Here is an 18,460-nt window from a genome sequence, read left to right on the forward strand (position 1 = left end):
GCCCCTTGGAACCAGCCCAACTCTCCAACCTATCCAAGTCCCTCTCCGGTCTCACCAGTATTGCATTTTTGGACTTGGCCCCAGTGCTGTGGGATAAGGAATGTTCAATCATGTCCAAAATACCCCAAGACAATGACATGGGAAGGTTTTACCACAGGAATCCAAGCAGCCACCTTGATTTCTGCTGAACTGAGCACCAACAGTTGATTAAATCCCTGCCCTGACTCCACAGGGGATTTGGAAGCTTTGGCTCCTGGTCTGCAAATTCGGCTCGAAATCATAAAATTCCTACCTTGGCTGGTACAAACATCAGAATTACTGGTTTGCAAACCTTCAGATCTCCCCAAAATATGCTTTGGAGGGAGCTGGCAGCCCAGCAGCCCACACGTCCTGAGGGCACCCGCTGTGCCAGCTGACACAGCACCGAAGTAATTCAGGTACAAACAGACCATTTAATCCATTTTTGTTGTTTGTATGAAGAGCTAATTCCGACTTTTGGGACATTAACACTCTTAAATTACTTCTTTCTGCAATTGTAAGCAGCAACTGGAGTTAAAATTGTTTAAGAATGGGAAATACGACTCCAACCTAACAATTTTATGTCTACTTATTAAAGCTGAATTAGCACCCTTGGTAAAGGAAAACTGAAATTCTTCCTTTCTAACCATCATTTCTTTTCCTTTGCACTATTTAAACAATTCAGCAGCAGCAAAGGAATTTATTTTGCTACTGACATTTCAGGAACACTCTTTTTTTTTTTTTTTTACCTTCCAGAAAGAGTGTGACAAATCAAATGTGGGCCACATAAAACACAAACCTGCTGCAGCACTTGACTAGAACACAGAATTACTCCCTGTACCTGACAAAGGGCACAAAGAGACACATTCTCATGTTACACATTATTAAACTCAGCTTGGAAACACGAAACAAATACACAGGGAGCATAAGAAATGAAGGCAAAGGAATAAAAACTGACCAGGTACAGGAAAATAAAGGAGGTGACTTACAGAAGGATTTGCAACCAAATGAGAATTATTCAGTATTTTCATAATTAGACCCATTGTAAAGAAAAAAAAAAACAGACAAAACCTTCTTGCTGTTTTGTTACCTTCTTCAAAGAATGAACAAGCACAGTGGAAATGCCAAATCTGCAGCATTAATAACCAAAAAAAAGCTACAAACCCCTCAGTAATTATGCAAATAATTATAAATCTTCAGCTCCTCAGTAGCTCGAGGCCACAAACTCCTTCTCTCTCCCCCATAATATTAAGAATATAAAGGTTTAAGGCATTAAACTAAGGCTGTGCCTTGGTTATAATTCCTCTCCATTTTCCTTTGTTCCCTTATTTTAAAATGGCCAAATATTTGTTTCCAGCACTGAAATTATTCTTCCTCAAAAATGAGGTGAAAGGGCATTTAGAAAGGGCTGGAAAAGATGTCAACAGTGAGGGGAAACTGGTTGGGTTTTCAACTGGGATTTGGAAAAATAACAACAGATTTGGTTCTTACTTGGAAAACAAGACCAGATTTGTACTTACACACCACAGATGACTGATCACTAAATTACCAACCAATAAACCTGAAAACACTTGGATTTTATTCCGGATTCAGAGGGCCAAACATTAATACAGTTGCTGATCAGTAATCCTTTTTATTTTCATAGGAATGCTCAGGGAATATTTTCAATTTTTCCTTGGAAATACCAATTGGTTTCCTATTTATGCTCTGGATTTTTAAGGCCTGTTCCTCAGAGAATAATGATTATTGTTCCAAGAGCCAGCAGAGACTCCACGCAGCGAGTAACTGCTGCGTCTGAGAAGTTACAAATCTGTCAGACATTTGAAATGTATAATGTCAGTTTTCCCAGGAAAACAGGCAACCATATGCTCCAACTTCCTCCTCAGGACGTTTTTTTATCCATCAGCTCCAATGAAATATGAGCCTTTGATCCACCATTTCCCTCTGATCTGGTTTGAAACCATCAGCCAGAGCTCTTAAAACGGAGATATTTGACTCGAATAAAGCGAGGGAATAAAGAAAAAAGAAGTAACGAGGGGATATTTCGCCTTCTACCCCTTCCACCTCTTTCCTCTTCTACCAATAAACCTGAAGATATAATTCCTTGACAAATCTGAGGGTTCTGGAGGAGTCTGGGCACTTACAAAGCGCTGGGCCTTCTGCCGCTCCTCCTCGGTGGCCGCTCGCTCCCGAAGGATGGCTCGGGTCAGGTGCTCGTTTGAGGAGATCCTCTCTCGCTCCAGGAGCTTCCCAAACTCATCCCGAACAAACATCTGCTCTTGTTTCAATCTGCACAGGGTAAAGGCAAAAAAAAATGTGTGTTTTCCAAGTGCAGGTTTGAAAAGGATTTTAAATTTATTCCGGTCGCGGAGTGAAGCATTATCGTTTTTTTAAAGCGCTTAAATACAAACATCCACTAGAAATTCCAGAAGTTTATCTCAGATTTAACTGTCCAAATCCAAAAGTTCCAAGTCTTAATGTCACTATTTATTAAATCATATAAAATACAACTAATTCATCATCATCATCATCAAGAACCCTGTGAAAATACATTTTTAAGTAACAAGAACACTCCCAGAGCTCTGTTGGTTGGTTGGTTTTTTCCTGGTTTTAAGGAACCATTTTTTCCCAGGAAAATCTTTCTCCCACCAGTTCCCAGTTTCTGCACTGGGATAGTGCTTTTTCACCTCTAAACACAACCAGAAACCCAACTGTTGCACCTCTTTCCCAAGCTGCAAAAAACATCCAACCACCACAATCAACCTTTCCCAGAGGTTTGAGAGGATGAGACGAAAACATTTATGGAACCTGCAGCTCCAGGCCCAGAAAATCCTCGATATTCACGTCACAAATTATAAATACAACTTGAAATCTTCACCGTGGTGCAGGAGTCAAGCCCATACAACACCTGATTTTCATGGAAATACACAGAAATAAATTGCTCAGTGAATCAAATTTATCTGTTGCTCGTGTGTGTGGCGGTGACACCGAGCACGGAGGGAAGTCTGTAGTAATGGAGGTAGGAAATTCCAGGTTTTAAATAGATTTAAAAAAAAAAAAAAATAAAAAAAGACTGATGGAGAGGAAGCTTAAGTATTCTCAGTGCATTTCTGTGTTGTCAGGGGAGCTGTGGAGAAGAAATCCTAATGAGTGGGGTCACTTTGTAAAAGGAACCAGCATTAGAGTACATTACGTTCCTCCCCGGGGGACGGATTTAAGTGAGGTGGGGAAGCAAAGAAAAAAAAGAGACAATTACAAGATGTATTAGTTCTGTGCTCAGCTCCAACCCCCCCCTTGAAAACCCTGCAACCAACTGGGAATCTTTATAAAAAAAAAGTTTATTAAGCTGCATCTTCAATTACTCCAGCAAAAAAAAAAAAAAGTCAAGATTATGCAGCCGCGGGCCCCGATTCCATTAAGTGATTTCCCAAGGTCCCCCAAATTATTCCAGTGGGATTGAGCCAACAAATCCTTCAGGCAATCAATGGCACAGTCAAAACATGCTGGTTGGCTTTGGGACTGGAGACATCATGTTTTGTCTAAAAAAGGGAAAAAGTGTCAAAATAGAAGCCTGAGCAGCTTTTCGTGGTGAGACGGAGAAGGCACTGAGTGTTTGCTGAGGGTGAGGGAAGTTCCTTCCTCATCCTGCCTGGATTTGACTTCCTGTAAGTGGTTTGCCCCCTAAAAATGTCTTTTCTTCGTGCAGGTTGGACCTAAGGGGTAATTAAAGGATGTGAAATGTATTTTATATGTAAAATATGTGAAAAATCCAGCCAGAGCTTTCCAAGTTGCAAACTGCAAAGTTAAAAAAAAAAAAGAAACAAAGAACCCTCAAAAAAAACCCCTAAAAATGAAACAAAAAAACCCCAAAACCAAATAAAAAAAAACCCCAAAACCAAACAAAAAAAACCAAACCAAAAAAAAACCCACACACAAAAAAACCCAAAAAAACCCCCAAATAATAAAAAAACCTAAACACAAAAAAAACTGAAACAAAACAAAACAAACAAAAACAAACAAACAACCAAAAAAAAAACCCAAAAAAACCCCCACACGAAAAAAAACACATACAAACAAACCAAAAAAACCCAAACAAAAAAAAACCCACACACAAAAAAACCCACATACAAAAACCCCCCAAAAAACCCCAAATAATAAAAAACCCCAAACACAAAAAAACCCAAAACAAAACAAAACAAACAAAAAAACCCCCAAAAAACAATAACCACCCCACACACAAAAAAAAAACATACAAAAAACCCCCAAAAAACCCCAAACAAACAAAAAAAACCCCAAACACAAAAAAAACCCAAACCAAACCAAACCAACAAAAAAAATAAACCCCAAAAAAACCCCAACAAAAACCAACCAACCAAAAAAACCCACTTAGAATTCGATCTTTACATCTCATTTCTTTAAATCTTCTTTACACCAGATTAGATGTTTACATCTAATTCCTGGTAAATTATTCCCATATTCTCAAGTCTCCTCCTCGCCCCTGGGATTGTGACCCTTGGTGCCAACTCAACTTCTCCTGCCAAAAGAAGGAAGTTGGTTTTTCTAACCCTTAAAAATGACAAAAATTGGGCATTTCCAAACCAATCCCCCAAGAAAACTGTGCCAGGGCTTCCCCACCCTCCCAGGGAAGAGTTTCTTCCTAATATCTAAGGAGGAAATCAGATCAGAAGGTTCAAATGTATTAATTTATATATGCATATAAAATATATAACTATGCATAATACATAGTTATGTATTTTATATATGCATAAAAATAATTTTATATTTTATATATACATATTAAATTTTTTGTATTTTATATATGCATATGAAATATATAATAATACATATATATTTTATATATGCATATAAAATTTATTTTATATTTTATATATACATATTGAATTTTTTATATTTTACATATGCATATGAAATATATAACTATACATAATACGTTTATATTTTATATATCCATATAAAATATATAACTATACATAATACATTTATATTTTATATATCCATGTAAACTATATAGTTTACATACATAATACATTTATATTTTATATATCCATGTAAAATATATAACTATACATAATCCATAGTTATATTTATATATATGATTTTTCCTAGCAGGAAGTTCTTTTTAAAATTTGCAGTGAGATTTTTTTAAAATCTGGATTTAAAATCTGAGATTTGGGTTTTTTTTAAATCCAGATTGTTCAAATTTGCATCAAGAACATCCAGGTCACCTCAGTCAAAGAAAATTTACAACACACATTTTACTATTTGGGGAGTTTTTTTCCCCCCTTTCCCTTCCTTTATGTGGCATAAAGAAAATTACACAATTTCACCGTCAAATTTTATATCATTTAGGGCCAAAAAAGGGATTTTATGTCTTTTGAAAACGCCCTTGCATCTTAAAGCAAAAATTTCAAGTCTTTTTTTAATGAATTCATTCTTATTTGTGTGACCAGGATTGTACCTACACGACACATTAATAAGTTAAATTCCTGAAGCATCCACTGAACTTTCATTTAGCTTTTATTCACATTAAAAAAAACAAGCCCTGAACACCTTTCTCAAGTGATTGAAATTCAGCAGAGTTTTAAGATAAAAATAAGCAGGATTTTGAAGTAATTTTCATTTATTTGAGTTACATAATTGGGTGGCTTGTTGGAGCTTAATGGAACAAACAGAGGCAGATCCTCTGATCACAAATATCCAACTGCAGCAACCTACAGCAGGTGTTTCCTGGGCATTATAAATTCATTTTTCTGGCAGCCAGCATGTGCTGCTGCTGCTGAAGAAAAGGCAAACATCAGCTAAATTTATGGTAATAAATTGTAAAAAAAAATAAAATAAATAAAAGTAAAGTAAAATAAATAAAATTAAAAAAATAAAATAAAATAAAATAAAATGAAATAAAATGAAATAAAATAAAAGTAAAATAAAAGTAAAATAAAATAAAATAAAAGTAAAATAAAATAAAATGAAATAAAAGTTAAGAAAAGAAAAGAAAAGAAAAGTAAAATAAAATAAAATAAAATGAAATGGAATAAAAGTAAAAAAATAAAATAAAAGTAAAAAAAATAAAAGTAAAATAAAAGAAAAGTTAAATAAAATAAAAGTGAAATAAAATGAAATAAAATAAAATGAAAGTAAAATAAAAATAAAAATAAAAATAAAAGTAAAATAAAATAAAATAAAAGTAAAGTAAAGGAAAAGAAAAGAAAAGAAAAGAAAAGAAAAGAAAAGAAAAGAAAAGAAAAGAAAAGAAAAGAAAAGAAAAGAAAAGAAAAGAAAAGAAAAGAAAAGAAAAGAAAAGAAAAGAAAAGAAAAGAAAAGAAAAGAAAAGAAAAGAAGAGAAAAGAAAAGAAAAGAAAAGAAAAGAAAAGAAAAGAAAAGAAAAGAAAAGAAAAGAAAAGAAAAGAAAAGAAAAGAAAAGAAAAGAAAAGAAAAATAAAAGCAAAATAAAATAAAAGTAAAATAAAATAAAATAAAAGTAAAATAAAATAAAATAAAAGTAAAATAAAATAAAATAAAAGTAAAATAAAATAAAATAAAAGTAAAATAAAATAAAATAAAATAAATAAAGCAAAATAAATGGATGCACATCTGCAATTTGTAGGGAGATAAACACCACAACTTGTCAGCACCACTGCTCCAAGAATTCCCCAGGAGCGGGCTGTTCAAAGTGATATTTTTAATTCCAAGAGCTATAAAGGCTCAGGATAATGGTTCTCGTGTTTGAGCACAGAACTCCAGTTCTGGACTGTGTTCCACTGCTCATTTGTACAGAAAACGTGTTCAGAAAAGGTGCTGAGGCAGCAGAGAAGGCTCCTGGCTCTACATCTTCCTCCCCAATTGATAGTCTGAACAAAACCCTTCGAAATAATTATGAAATAGCGTTTTCAGGGAGCGTTTGGCGGCTGATTTAACCAAGGGTGATTTGCAAGGCAATCACTTCTCCCCGGAGCCGTTGGAAAAACACACATAAAGCATCAGGAACCATCTCCAGCTAAAGTCTGGCTTAACCCCCAGCAGTATTTCATGCTCTCAACTGGTTTATAGCCCAAAAATCACGCACAAAAAGGCAACAACTCCTGCTTTTCTACAGCCCTGTCGTTAAGAACTTCAACCCTCTTGAGTTAATGCTCGGAGAGAATTTATAGACTTGTAAGTTTTTGTAAGAGGCTGAGTAAATCCTGATTTAGGGATCTCGCGGGATTTGCGTCTCTTCGGAGAGGCAGGAGGAGAATTTGGGTGGTTTTGTCGTCGTATTTTCATATTTAGGTTCCACCATAAGACAAAATTTCAGGCTGTTTTATTCCCCAAGTCACTTTAATCAAAATAATGTTTGTGGGACGTTCCACCTAAATCAGATCCTGTTCAACCTGAACACACAAACCCACCACGATTCTGAAGGAGCAGCTGCACCCACAGACACGGTGAAAACAAATTTGTGAGCCAATTCCTGCTAGATTTTGGGGTTTTTGGAGATGTGGGCAAGAGGTAGAGACCAAATGTGATTAAAGCCTCCGTTCCAACCGTCTCTGAAGGACATCTCCAGACCAAAGCCAAAGGGAAAACACATGATCTCACCAGAATAATGTTTTTGCTTCTGTGTTACACTTTATTCCTCTCCTTTCCCCGATCAAAGCAGGGAACATGGGGGTTTATGTGGCATTTGTTATCACACAGTTTTTGAAGGAGCTTTGAACTGGAAGATTAAGAAGAGGAGAATCTCCATGTGAACACGCCAAGCATCTCAGTGCGTTCTCCAAGATGGATCCAAGAGTGTTTATCCCACATCTGTGAGGAAACTTCGTCCTCTGCAGATACAGAAGAGCCCAAATGAATCCAAAACCTGAGCTAGTGGTCCTGGTTTAACCCAAATCCTGGTTGTGATGGCCCTCCAAACATTGTCACCAAGGAAACAGGAGGGAGTGCCCAGCGAGGACACAACACTCATCCAACATCAGAAGCACCATGGAAAAAAAAAAAACAGTAATTTGAAGTGTTTAGTTCATCTTGGACACTCAGAGAATCCCAGAATGGGTTGGCAGGATCTCTGGAGTTCACCTGGTCCAACCCCCCTGCTAAAGCAGTTTCGCCCAGAGCAGGTGAAGGTCACATCCAGGAGGGTTCTAGGAAGAAATTCTTCCTTGGACATCAGGAGGAATTTCTTCACAGGAAGGGTGATTAGATATTGGCAGGGGCTGCCCAGGGAGGGGGTGGAGTCCCCGTCCCTGGAGGTGTCCAGGGAAGGCCTGGCCGTGGCACTCAGTGCTCTGGGCTGGGGGACAAGGTGGGCATCGGGCACAGGGGGGACTTGAGGATCTTTGAGGTCTTTTCCAACCTCAGTGATTCTGGGATTCTCTGAACCAGGGAGAATGGAAAGTGGTCTTTGTACTTTCAGGGTTTCACCTAAAACTACTTATTTTCCAACCTGCAACATTTCCACAACTTGAGTTCCCTGAATCCCATTTGTCACCTTCCTAAGGGGACAAGAGGACAGGACAAGAGGGAATGGCCTCAAGCTGTGCCAGGAGAGGGTCAGGTTGGACATGAGGAGCAATTTCCTCATGCAAAGGGTGGTCAGGCCTTGGCAGGGGCTGCCCAGGGAGGTTTGGAGTCCCCACTCCTGGAGGTGTCCAAGGAAGGCCTGGATGTGGCACTCAGTGCTCTGGGCTGGGGGACAAGGTGAGCATCGGGCACAGATGATCCCAGAGCTCTTTCCCACCCTCAGTGACTGTGATCCCACGGTTTTGTACATCCCCAGAGAAGGAGACTCCACAACCCCTCCGGGCAGCTCTTCCAGTGCTTTGTCACGCTCAAACTAAGGAAGTTTTTCCTCCTATTTAGATGGAACTTTCCGTGTTTCCTTTTATGGAATCATTCCTTGTCCTGTCACTGGGCTCCATGGACAAGATTCCAGCCCCACCTCTGACACCTCCCCTCGGATACTGATGGACACTGATGAGATTCCCTTCTGGAAGCTGAAGAGCCTCCAAAGGAAGATGCTCCAGTCCCTTCATCATCTTGGCAGCCCTTCCACGGACCCGCTTTGGTCATTCCCCGTCTTTCCTGAACTGGGGAACAACAACGTGATAATACAAAGCAAAAACAACAGGAAAAATCATTTCTCAATTAAGGAATGACTTACAATTAATAATTGACATTATTATCAGGCCCAGCAAGGTAAGTGAAGGCTCCATTCTCCAATCAGAAATTGGACTTTGAAATTCAGAAACAGAAATGTAAGAACCAAACCAGAAAGATGCTCTGATGGGTCAAGAACTCTTGTTTTCTGTATCTCCAGAAACACAAAAACCCACTCTAAAGAAAGATAAAACTCTGCTGCACTCGAAGTTTTCATCCTCTGCAGATCCATTTTTTAATTAAGTTCAAGAGGAGAAAACTGTTCTTTTTACCATGTGGATTTATGACACAGGATTCCTGCCCTGCACAGCGTGACCCAGGCCAGCCACAATAACAAGATGGCTTAATTTAATTCTGAATCCAGAATCCCCCTCCTTTGTTTACTTCAAAATACCCATTTCTGTTCTTCTTGAAAAAACACCTGCAGGTGTTAATTAAGGAAAAAGCACCTTTTAATTCACAAACAACAGCAACACACTGAGATAAAGCTAAAAAAATATTAGTTTGGGGCTTTGATGGCCACTCCATGGTTTATTCTGCATTAATCACGAGTCTATAAAACCTTAAATTGGCAAACAATAATATATTGAAAGACAGACAGAGAAATGGCATTTTCAGCCCTTATTTCCGGATATTGGAAATTTATTGCGCCATCGAAGCCTAAAACATTTTCCTTTTGCTATTTTTTCCAGGGAAATCATTACTTGCCAGTTGTTTCATCTTTATTACAGTCTCCAAGCTGCACAATCTGATGGATCTGTGGCGTTCCAAGATAAACTCACTCAAGCCTCGAGCGTGAACCGTGTCATTTGTCACTGCCTCCAAGCAAGGAGAATCCAAATATTTCCTGTTCCAAAGCCCCCACCAGCAGGAAAATAATCCCATGCTCTATGAATTATGGAAAAACCCAAGGAAGTATCAGTTTTATGGCACCCAAAAACTTACTCCAAGCAGAGATAAAATACAAGATGTTTACACTGCAGAGGATTCATCAGTTTTTGGTTTTTTTTTGCTTCCTTGGACACCGGCGAGTTCATGAATGATTTCTGACAGGCTTGCACAACATCCCAAAATGTTTGGAACAATCCAGCTGCAATATTAATGAGGGAATAACAGTTCTGAGTGCTGAGTTTCAATATTTAATGAACGCAGGGCTGGACGTGCCGCGGAAAGCGCGGCGGGGAAATCGCGGGGGTTGCCAAGGGATTGGAAAAGACGTCGGGAAAACAACGGGAAGCTGCAGTGAGGCCTGAGAGGTGTGAAATGGGAGATCTCTCCTGCTTGGTTCTCATGGCTGCTGGTTCACCCGACTGCAAAGGCACAGAAATCACCTCGAGTTCACCTGATTCTGCAAAAATATAACTCGGGACAGGGACAGAGAAACGAATCATCTCAAAGGCGACGCCGTGGCCTTCACCAGAGTCTCAGGCAACTCCAGAAAGTTCTAAACTGAAGGGATTTTCTACCACTATTTACTCATTAAAAACATTATTCTCTTCTCCCATAAGACTCTGCACGCTGCAGGTGACAGGAGCAGCAACCACATTCTGAATATCCATCCGAAAATTCTGTTTCTGAACGTTTCAGATCGTGAAAATATTAACAGAAAATATCATTTTTCTGCATCGTGGTGTAAAAAGGACGTTTTGCCTTTGATTTTTTTCGTGCTCACATTGCTCAGCCTGGAGAAAAGGAGGCTCAGGGGGGACCTTCTGGCTCTGCTACTCCCTGACAGGATGGGGGAGCGGGGGGCAGGTCGGGCTCTGCTCCCAGGGAACAAGGGACAGGAGGAGAGGGAAGAGCCCAGGAAAGGTTCAGGTGGGATATTGGGGAAAATTCCTTCATGGAAAGGGTGGTTAAGCATTGGAACAGGTAGAGTCCCCAGCCCTGGAGGGATTTCAAATCCCTGTGGATGTGGCACTTGGGGACGTGGGTTAGTGGTAGCCTTGGCAGTGCTGGGGAATGGTTGGGCTCAATCCTAAAGGATTCCAATCTAAATTATTCCACGACTGTCGGCTCGAGCTTTAAAATCATGGAATATAAAGTCAAAAAAGGAACAGGCAGATCCTCAAACCCAGATTTATCATCATTTCTTTAGTGCTTAATCCAACACTGTTCAAATGTGACACGGGCCCAAATTCCTCCTCACTTTCTGCACCACCACAAGCACAACGAAAACTCGCTGACAAACTCATCCCAACTGGTCAAGAGCTCCATGACTATGGAAGGGAGAGGGAAGAGCTCACCCTTGGGAGTACTCCTGCACCTCTTATGATGAAATTTAACAACTCCACTGCTTTATTCCACATCCACTTCTTCCTCAGGGTGACCGTCCCTCCTTAACATTTGCCACACACACACAGAAATTCACACTTGGTTCCTTATAAACATTGCTGAAAACAAAGAAGTGAACATCCAATCACAGGCTCATCTTTGGTCAGTCCCAAACTGTCTTACAGCTCTTCCATTGGTTTGGGACGTGTCCTAAAGCAGGAAGGAGGATGACAAGATATCAGGTGCTTTGCTTTATTCTTTTCTTTGGCAGAACTCCCACCTGGAGTTGTGTGTCCAGCTCTGGGATCCCCAACACAAGGAAGATGTTGACCTGTTGGAGCAACTCCAGAGGAGGCCTCGGAGCTGTTCCAAGGGCTGGAGCCCCTCTGCTCTGGAGCCAGGCTGGGAGAGCTGGGAATGTTCCCCTGGAGAAGAGAAGGCTCCCGGGAGAGCTGAGAGCCCCTTGCAGGGCCTAAAGGGGCTCCAGGAGAGCTGGAGAGGGATTTGGGACAAAAGAGGGAGGGACAGGACACAGGGAATGGCTTCCCAGTGCCAGAGGGTTAAATGGGATATTGGGAAGGAATTGCTGGCTGGGAGGGTGGGGAGGGGCTGGAATGGATTTCCCAGAGAAGCTGTGGCTGCCCCTGGATCCCTGGAAGCGTCCAAGGCCAGGTTGGAGCAACCTGGGCTAGTGGAAGGTGTCCCTGCCCCTGGCAGGGGGTTGGAACTCAATGATCTTTAACCCAAACCATTCTGTGATTCCATGAAGTTTGTTATCCAACCCCAGAAAACACTGGATAAAAGACAATTTATCTTGGGTAAAACCATGTCCCACCTTGTCCCACGTAACCATTTCTTTCCAGTGCTTGAAATTCCCCCCCCTCCAAACTCCAGACTTGTCACATCACCCAAAGAGAGTCCAAGCAACCCCTTTCATCAGAAGACACTCATCCATCTCCCTTTTCCAGTTGCCTTCCAACCTCAGCAAAACATCTGCCAACTGAAAAATCCTTGCTAAAGGCCACGGGATTTTCTGTGCCGGTCCCCGATCAAAAGATCCAAGGCACTGATTTCAAAACTCAGTTACACACTCAAATTAATTGAATTTATCCACATTTATTTATGGACAGCTCGGGAACACTCAGGGCAACAAGGACACCGACTCTTGCCAGTGGTGGAGTTGGAGATATTTGGGTTGTGGGGGTGTTTTTGGTGTTGGAAGAGAGGGATGAGCAGAAAGGGGGCAGGTTTTTCAAGGAGATTTTATAATTACACTTCAGAAAGCTTTTCAATTATGTGCATATAGATCAGCACTTCTAGATAAAGACAAAACAGATGAGCAGATTTCTACCTTTATGCCCGAGGCACAAGGAGAACCCATGAGCAAAACTGCTTTCCATCATTTGGGTGTGGATTTAACCATCCACACAACTCCACTTGAAACTACTTCCCAACTTAAGATCTCCCCTCTTGGGATCTGCAAAGGCAGTCACGGAATTACGACAACATTAATTATCCCTTAAAATGAAGTGACAGCTCCCACATTGTTTTATTATTGTCATTTTTAAATGTTTCTCTGCTGCCTCAACTCGTTTGCTGCTTCTCAAAAGGAAAAGAGCTCGGCAGTTTGAAAGCAAAGGTTTCTTTAAAATTGCCCAGAGGGGGGAAAATAGGGGGTTTTTTTCTCCTTCCTACCTGAATCCGAAATATGAAGCAATATTATTTTTGTGGATGCTCTTGCTTGGCTTCAAGCCATTTTCCCATCTCTCCCAGAAAATAACCTGATGGAGATGAAGCTCACTGCAGCAGTTGGCAGTCGAGATGGCAGGTTTTAAAATGGGAAGTGAAAAATAATCCCTTGAAAATGGGGGTTTATAAAAGTAGGAGTGAATTACGGCGCCGCTTTCTCCCATTTCCACTTCCCATCTCCGAGATTCATCTCTCCACACACTGAGAACTCGGCATAATGGTTTTAATGGGGAATCAGAGCAGTGACAGAAATCTTGGGAGAGCGACTCTGCCACTGCCAAATGCCTTTTTTTCCTTCGCTGAAAACGCCGAGGGAAGTTGAGCAGGTTTCTAAGACACTTTTGATATTTCCCAACCTCATTTTTATGCTTCCTTGGCATTTTGCAGGTAAAAATCCCACACTAACTTCCCTGGCTGTAAAAGGCATCAGCTACAACAGGACTCATTTTTTTTGTTAAATCTCTCCTCAAACCCAAAATTCCTTCACACTTAATCTTGGCTTCCCCCCTCACCTGCAGAGGGACAGTCTGACCCTCCTCATTCCCTGTTTTCCTGTAACAGAGCACTGTTATTCCATAATCCTTCAGACCTCAGGAATATCATGGTTGTTGAAGGATAAATCCACCATTAATCTTTTGCTCTGTGTGAGATCAGACGAGGGGAGAAAAAATGGTTTGAGGGGAGGCCCGACTGGGAAGTGAGAATGGGAGGAATAAAACCTGGGGAAGTGATGCCAAAACTCGCTGCTGCTCCACCTTTCCCAACCCTGAGGCTGAAGAGAACCAAAAGAAATAGGTTATACACAAGAAACTTGAATCTGGATAACCAAAAGAAATAGGTTATACACAAGAAACTTGAATCTGGATAAGCAAAAGAAATAGGTTATACACAATCAACTTGAATCAGGGACTATCCTGAGTTGGAGGGGACTCCTAAAAATCATGGAGTCCAATCCCTGGAATGCTTTGGTTTGTAAATGAAGAGCCCTCAGCAGGGTCTGGCATTTCCTGATTCACTCCAGAAAATACACTCTGATACCTGATCCTACATTCCAGAAAATACTTCCCTGCAGTCTCAGTTACTATTTTAGCTCCTCCCTGAAGTCTCAATTACTATTTTAAGTCCCCTTTCTACCACCTGAAGCTCTTCAGATGTGCAAGAAGGGATTCATGCACATGGACATGTCCCCTTAGGGTCCCATCAGTCTCTCTCTCCAGTTTCTGTGCAGTTTCTGACTTCCCCTCCCTGCTTATCACTATCAAATGTCCCAGTTTCACTCTCTCAAATCAATAACCAGTTGTTTGTTTTTTTTTCTGAAACACTGAATACATACTAGGAAAAGGTCAAGATTCCCAGTGTTTGTGGAAGACAAGTCATACTGGATAAAGGTGTCTGAAAAAAAGATGGAATAACTATCCAGAGCCTTGAGAAATGTGGCAGTACCACAGAATCATGGAATGGTTGGGGTTGGAAGGGAACTTAAAGATCATCTCCAAGCCCCCTGCCACGGGCAGGGACACCTTCCACTATTCCAGGTTGCTCCAACCTGGCCTTGGACACTTCCAGGGATCCAGGGGCAGCCACAAGAACAAGAGTAATGAAGATAATTCCCTCTAAAAGCAGCTTTTCTCAGTTATATTTTCCAGTATTGGCTCTCCCTCTGCAATATCTCCTTTCCCCTACAAGGTTTCCATGAAGTCTGACCAGAGTAGTCCAGCTCTGGTGCAACTCTGTCAATCCTTCCCTTGCTAAAGGTGATGATCCCTTGGATAATTTCCAGTTAATTTGTTTTAAAAAAAAGGTTAAACTCTTATTCCTGACCAGCCAAAACAACTACAATCATTGTTACTCCTTCAGAGTATTCCCAGCTTTCTGCCCTGCTGTCAGCAGTAGAGAAATGTAGTTTTCCATCCCTTTTTCACTCTTAATCCAAACACTATCGAGTGGCAGAAAACCAGATAACAACTATTTCCAAAAAAAAAGGAGCTTTTTGGTCCTACAAAAAAAAAAAAAAGCAGGTTTCCCAATTCAACACAGCTGGAAAACCATCATCACTCAGGAAGAAAATAATCCTTTCAGGGGTTTCCTCACAACTGCACCACCCACACGGAACCGAGATGCATTAATATGCTCTTCGTAACTTCAGCTCACTAAAATACAGAATGAATCTCATAAATAAATCAATCCTTTGATTTCCCCCCCCCCCCCCCTTCCTTGTTCTCCTATGCCAGGAAACCAGAATAAACATGCCATTAAACCAGAAATCAATGGGAAGTTTTAAAACACACGCTTGCACAGGAAAGGTCAGGCCCCCAGGATCGATTTTAATGTTGCAATTTTGGTGTGCAGCAGCTTCCCAGAGGTTCCTCTCTGATCCTGCTCTTCCTTCTTCTCCCACTTTATGTTCCCCACTGGTGGATTTGTTGTTCTCTTCTGCACAAGTCTACTCCAAGTTTACTAAGAGTTTGTTAGGTGTGTAAGGCAGCTCTTGGATGCATCAGAGTATCAATTCAACCATCCAGTGATGAGCAGTTATTTACAGACCCTCCCCCTTGAGCACAACAGCAAAATAACCCGTGAAAAATTAACTGCTGCAATCTAAAAACCTGCTCCTGGAAGCCACCTCAGTGCAGGGTGTAAACAAAAGCTGAGTTAGTTTAGAAGTTGAGACAGTTTGTCTAAAACAGAGGAGGGGGTTTGGAAATACAGAGGTTGCAAGAAGTTTTTAATGATGGAGAAGCTGTCACATCGTGTGGAGCCCAGGGAGTCCCGTGGGACAGACTCCAGCAATTCATCCCCAGGGAATGGTTGGAAATCTGTCCCTGCATTGTTCAAGGAAAGCATTTCTCAGGTCCTTTGCAAGAGAAAAGTTACCAGAGAGTAACCAGAGAGATCAAAAGCCATCTCGGAATCACAGGATGGGTTGGGTTGGAAGGGACATGAAAGATCATCTGGTTCCAACCCCACCATCCCAGGTTGCTCCAACCTGGACTTGGACACTTCCAGGGATCCAGGGGCAGCCACAGCTTCTCTGGGAATTCCATTCCAGCCCCTCCCCACCCTCCAGCCAGCAATTCCTTCCCAATATCCCAGCTAATATTCCACTGGGAAGCCATTCCCTGTGTCCTGTCCCTCCCTGCCTTGTCCCCAGTCCCTCTCCAGCTCTCCTGGAGCCCCTTTAGGCCCTGCCAGGGGCTCTCAGCTCTCCCTGGAGCCTTCCCTTCTCCAGGGGAACATTCCCAGCTCTCCCAGCCTGGCTCCAGAGCAGAGGGAATCCAGCCCTGGGAGCAGCTCCAACAGCTCCATGTCTTTGTTGTTCTAATGGGCTTTTTGGGGACCACACCAGAAAATAAGGAGAAGCCACTACAGGGAAGGGATAATGGAGATCCCCCCCAGGCAATGACTAGAAGACCCAGAAAGCTGGACAAGGGCTGAATAAGAACACAAATTAATAATAATAATAATAAAAGAAAAAAAAAAGCAGGTTTGTACATATGGTACAAGGTAGTTCAGGGACACTGAAACACCCCCAAGGCTGCAGGGAATAGTTTTCTTCTGGATCTGTTGGTTAAATCCCTAATTTCCAGACATCCACCACTTCCCATCCCCTGAGAGCAACCACCCATCAGTTCCCTTCACAAGAGATTCTGGTGACTCTGGAAAAGAAACTGTTCCTTTTACAGCTTCAGGTGAAGTCACCTGGAGAAGTTCAGGCACGTTCCTCCAATCAAATTAACCCATTCCCAAGGTTTTAATTTTAAATAAGTTAATCTTGCAGGCTTGGGACTGTCTACGCAGACGTATTTAAATATTTAAGAAATATTTAAGGTACTTTATCACTTCTAATCCTTCTTAATAAGATTTTAAGCAAAATTGCACCAATTCTCAGTGCTGGGCCTGGTAATTTTCTGCCTTAAAGACCTGGCAAAAGAGTCACTGAAGGGTCATCAAACCAAACCAAAGTCTTTTTTTTAAGCCTCTCCCTGCCTTAAAATCTCTGTTTACAGTAGGAGTTTTCCTCTAAGAAATTAATGTTGGAGTCGCAGGAAATGTGACACAGGAAAATCCAAGTTCAAGGAAGCAGGGAATGGTGGTATCTGGGTTTCTTGGGACAAAATAAGAGCAAAAGAAATAAGAGTGAAATTTCCCTGATTTTCAAGGGGGGGGGAAAGAAGGCAAGTCATCATTCCTGAATGTCTAATTTCCATGGGAAATCACATCCATCACTTGCCTTGGAGCCTGTGTATTTTCCTGGAGGAATCCAGAAGTCTGAGGAGGTTGGAAGTTGCTATAATTGTGTCGTTATGCTGACGGTGGAAGTTGTTCATTTTGCTTTTACAAAACACCTTTTCCTCTGTGCAGGAGGAAAATATTTCTCTATATATAATTCTTTTTTTAAATATATATATTTCTTTTTATTTATATATTTATATATATTTTATATATCTATTTATAAATATATACATATATAAATTATCCGTTTATAAATGGATTTATCGAGCACCATCAGTATCATGGACCTTAAAAAATTAACAGTTTAATATTCAAGGACAAGGTCAGTGTATGTAGTAGAGAAACTTCCACTCAGTTCAGAAATGACACCACAAAATAAGTTCAGAACTTTGTGAAACTGCATCAACAATTATCATTTCTTCCCTGTCACCACCTGTCAAACTCAACTTCTCATGTCCATCCTCTCATTTTTTGTTACCTTGAGCATCATCCTTGAAACTGCAGCTCTGCCAAATTCAGTTGCAAATCAAATGATAATCAACTTTTAAATCAATAATTAACTTTTCTCAATGGAAACACTTTTCAGATGAAACGTTTCAGGTGTTCGAAAACCCAAGTGAGAAACAAGAGTTGGGTTGAGTAAAAGGAGGAGTGAACCAGAAATAGCTTTGGCTCCTCACTGGGGTTTGTGGTCAATATGAAAAAAAAAAAAAAACAAAAAGAAAAATTAGGAAATACAGGACCAAAAAAAAAAAAATTAGGAAAATCAGGAAGCACAGCATGGAGTTACCACATTCCTGTTTTCCACAATTGAGAGGGCACAGGAATACTTACACCAGTTAGACTAAAGGTCCAATTTACTCAAAAAACCCACCTCCAACACTTCCCAGCAGATACATGAGAAAAACAGGACACAAAACAGGACACCCTCCCTTCAGGGACAGCTCAGTTCTGGGAAAAGAAATTTTGCTCCCTCATAATGTGATGGAAGGGGGAAAAAAAGGGCTTCTCTGCCCAGCAACTGCTT

The 18,460-nt window shown here is 40.8% G+C and overlaps 1 protein-coding gene across 3 annotated transcripts in view; it reads right to left on the minus strand.

Moving 5' to 3' along the window:
• The window catches only part of CHCHD3 (coiled-coil-helix-coiled-coil-helix domain containing 3), a 142,814-nt gene that overhangs the window by 98,928 nt on the left and 25,426 nt on the right, over positions 1-18,460 (minus strand). For all 3 annotated transcript variants that reach the window (XM_051771864.1, XM_051771863.1, XM_051771862.1), the window contains exon 4: positions 2,163-2,307. In XM_051771864.1, coding sequence (XP_051627824.1) covers positions 2,163-2,307 — 145 coding nt within the window. The remainder of the gene's footprint in view (positions 1-2,162; positions 2,308-18,460) is intronic.

Source organism: Manacus candei, unplaced genomic scaffold, assembly GCF_025592945.1.
Source record: "Manacus candei isolate 608988 ecotype Guabito, Panama unplaced genomic scaffold, ASM2559294v1 h1tg000146l, whole genome shotgun sequence".
NCBI lineage: Eukaryota > Metazoa > Chordata > Aves > Passeriformes > Pipridae > Manacus > Manacus candei.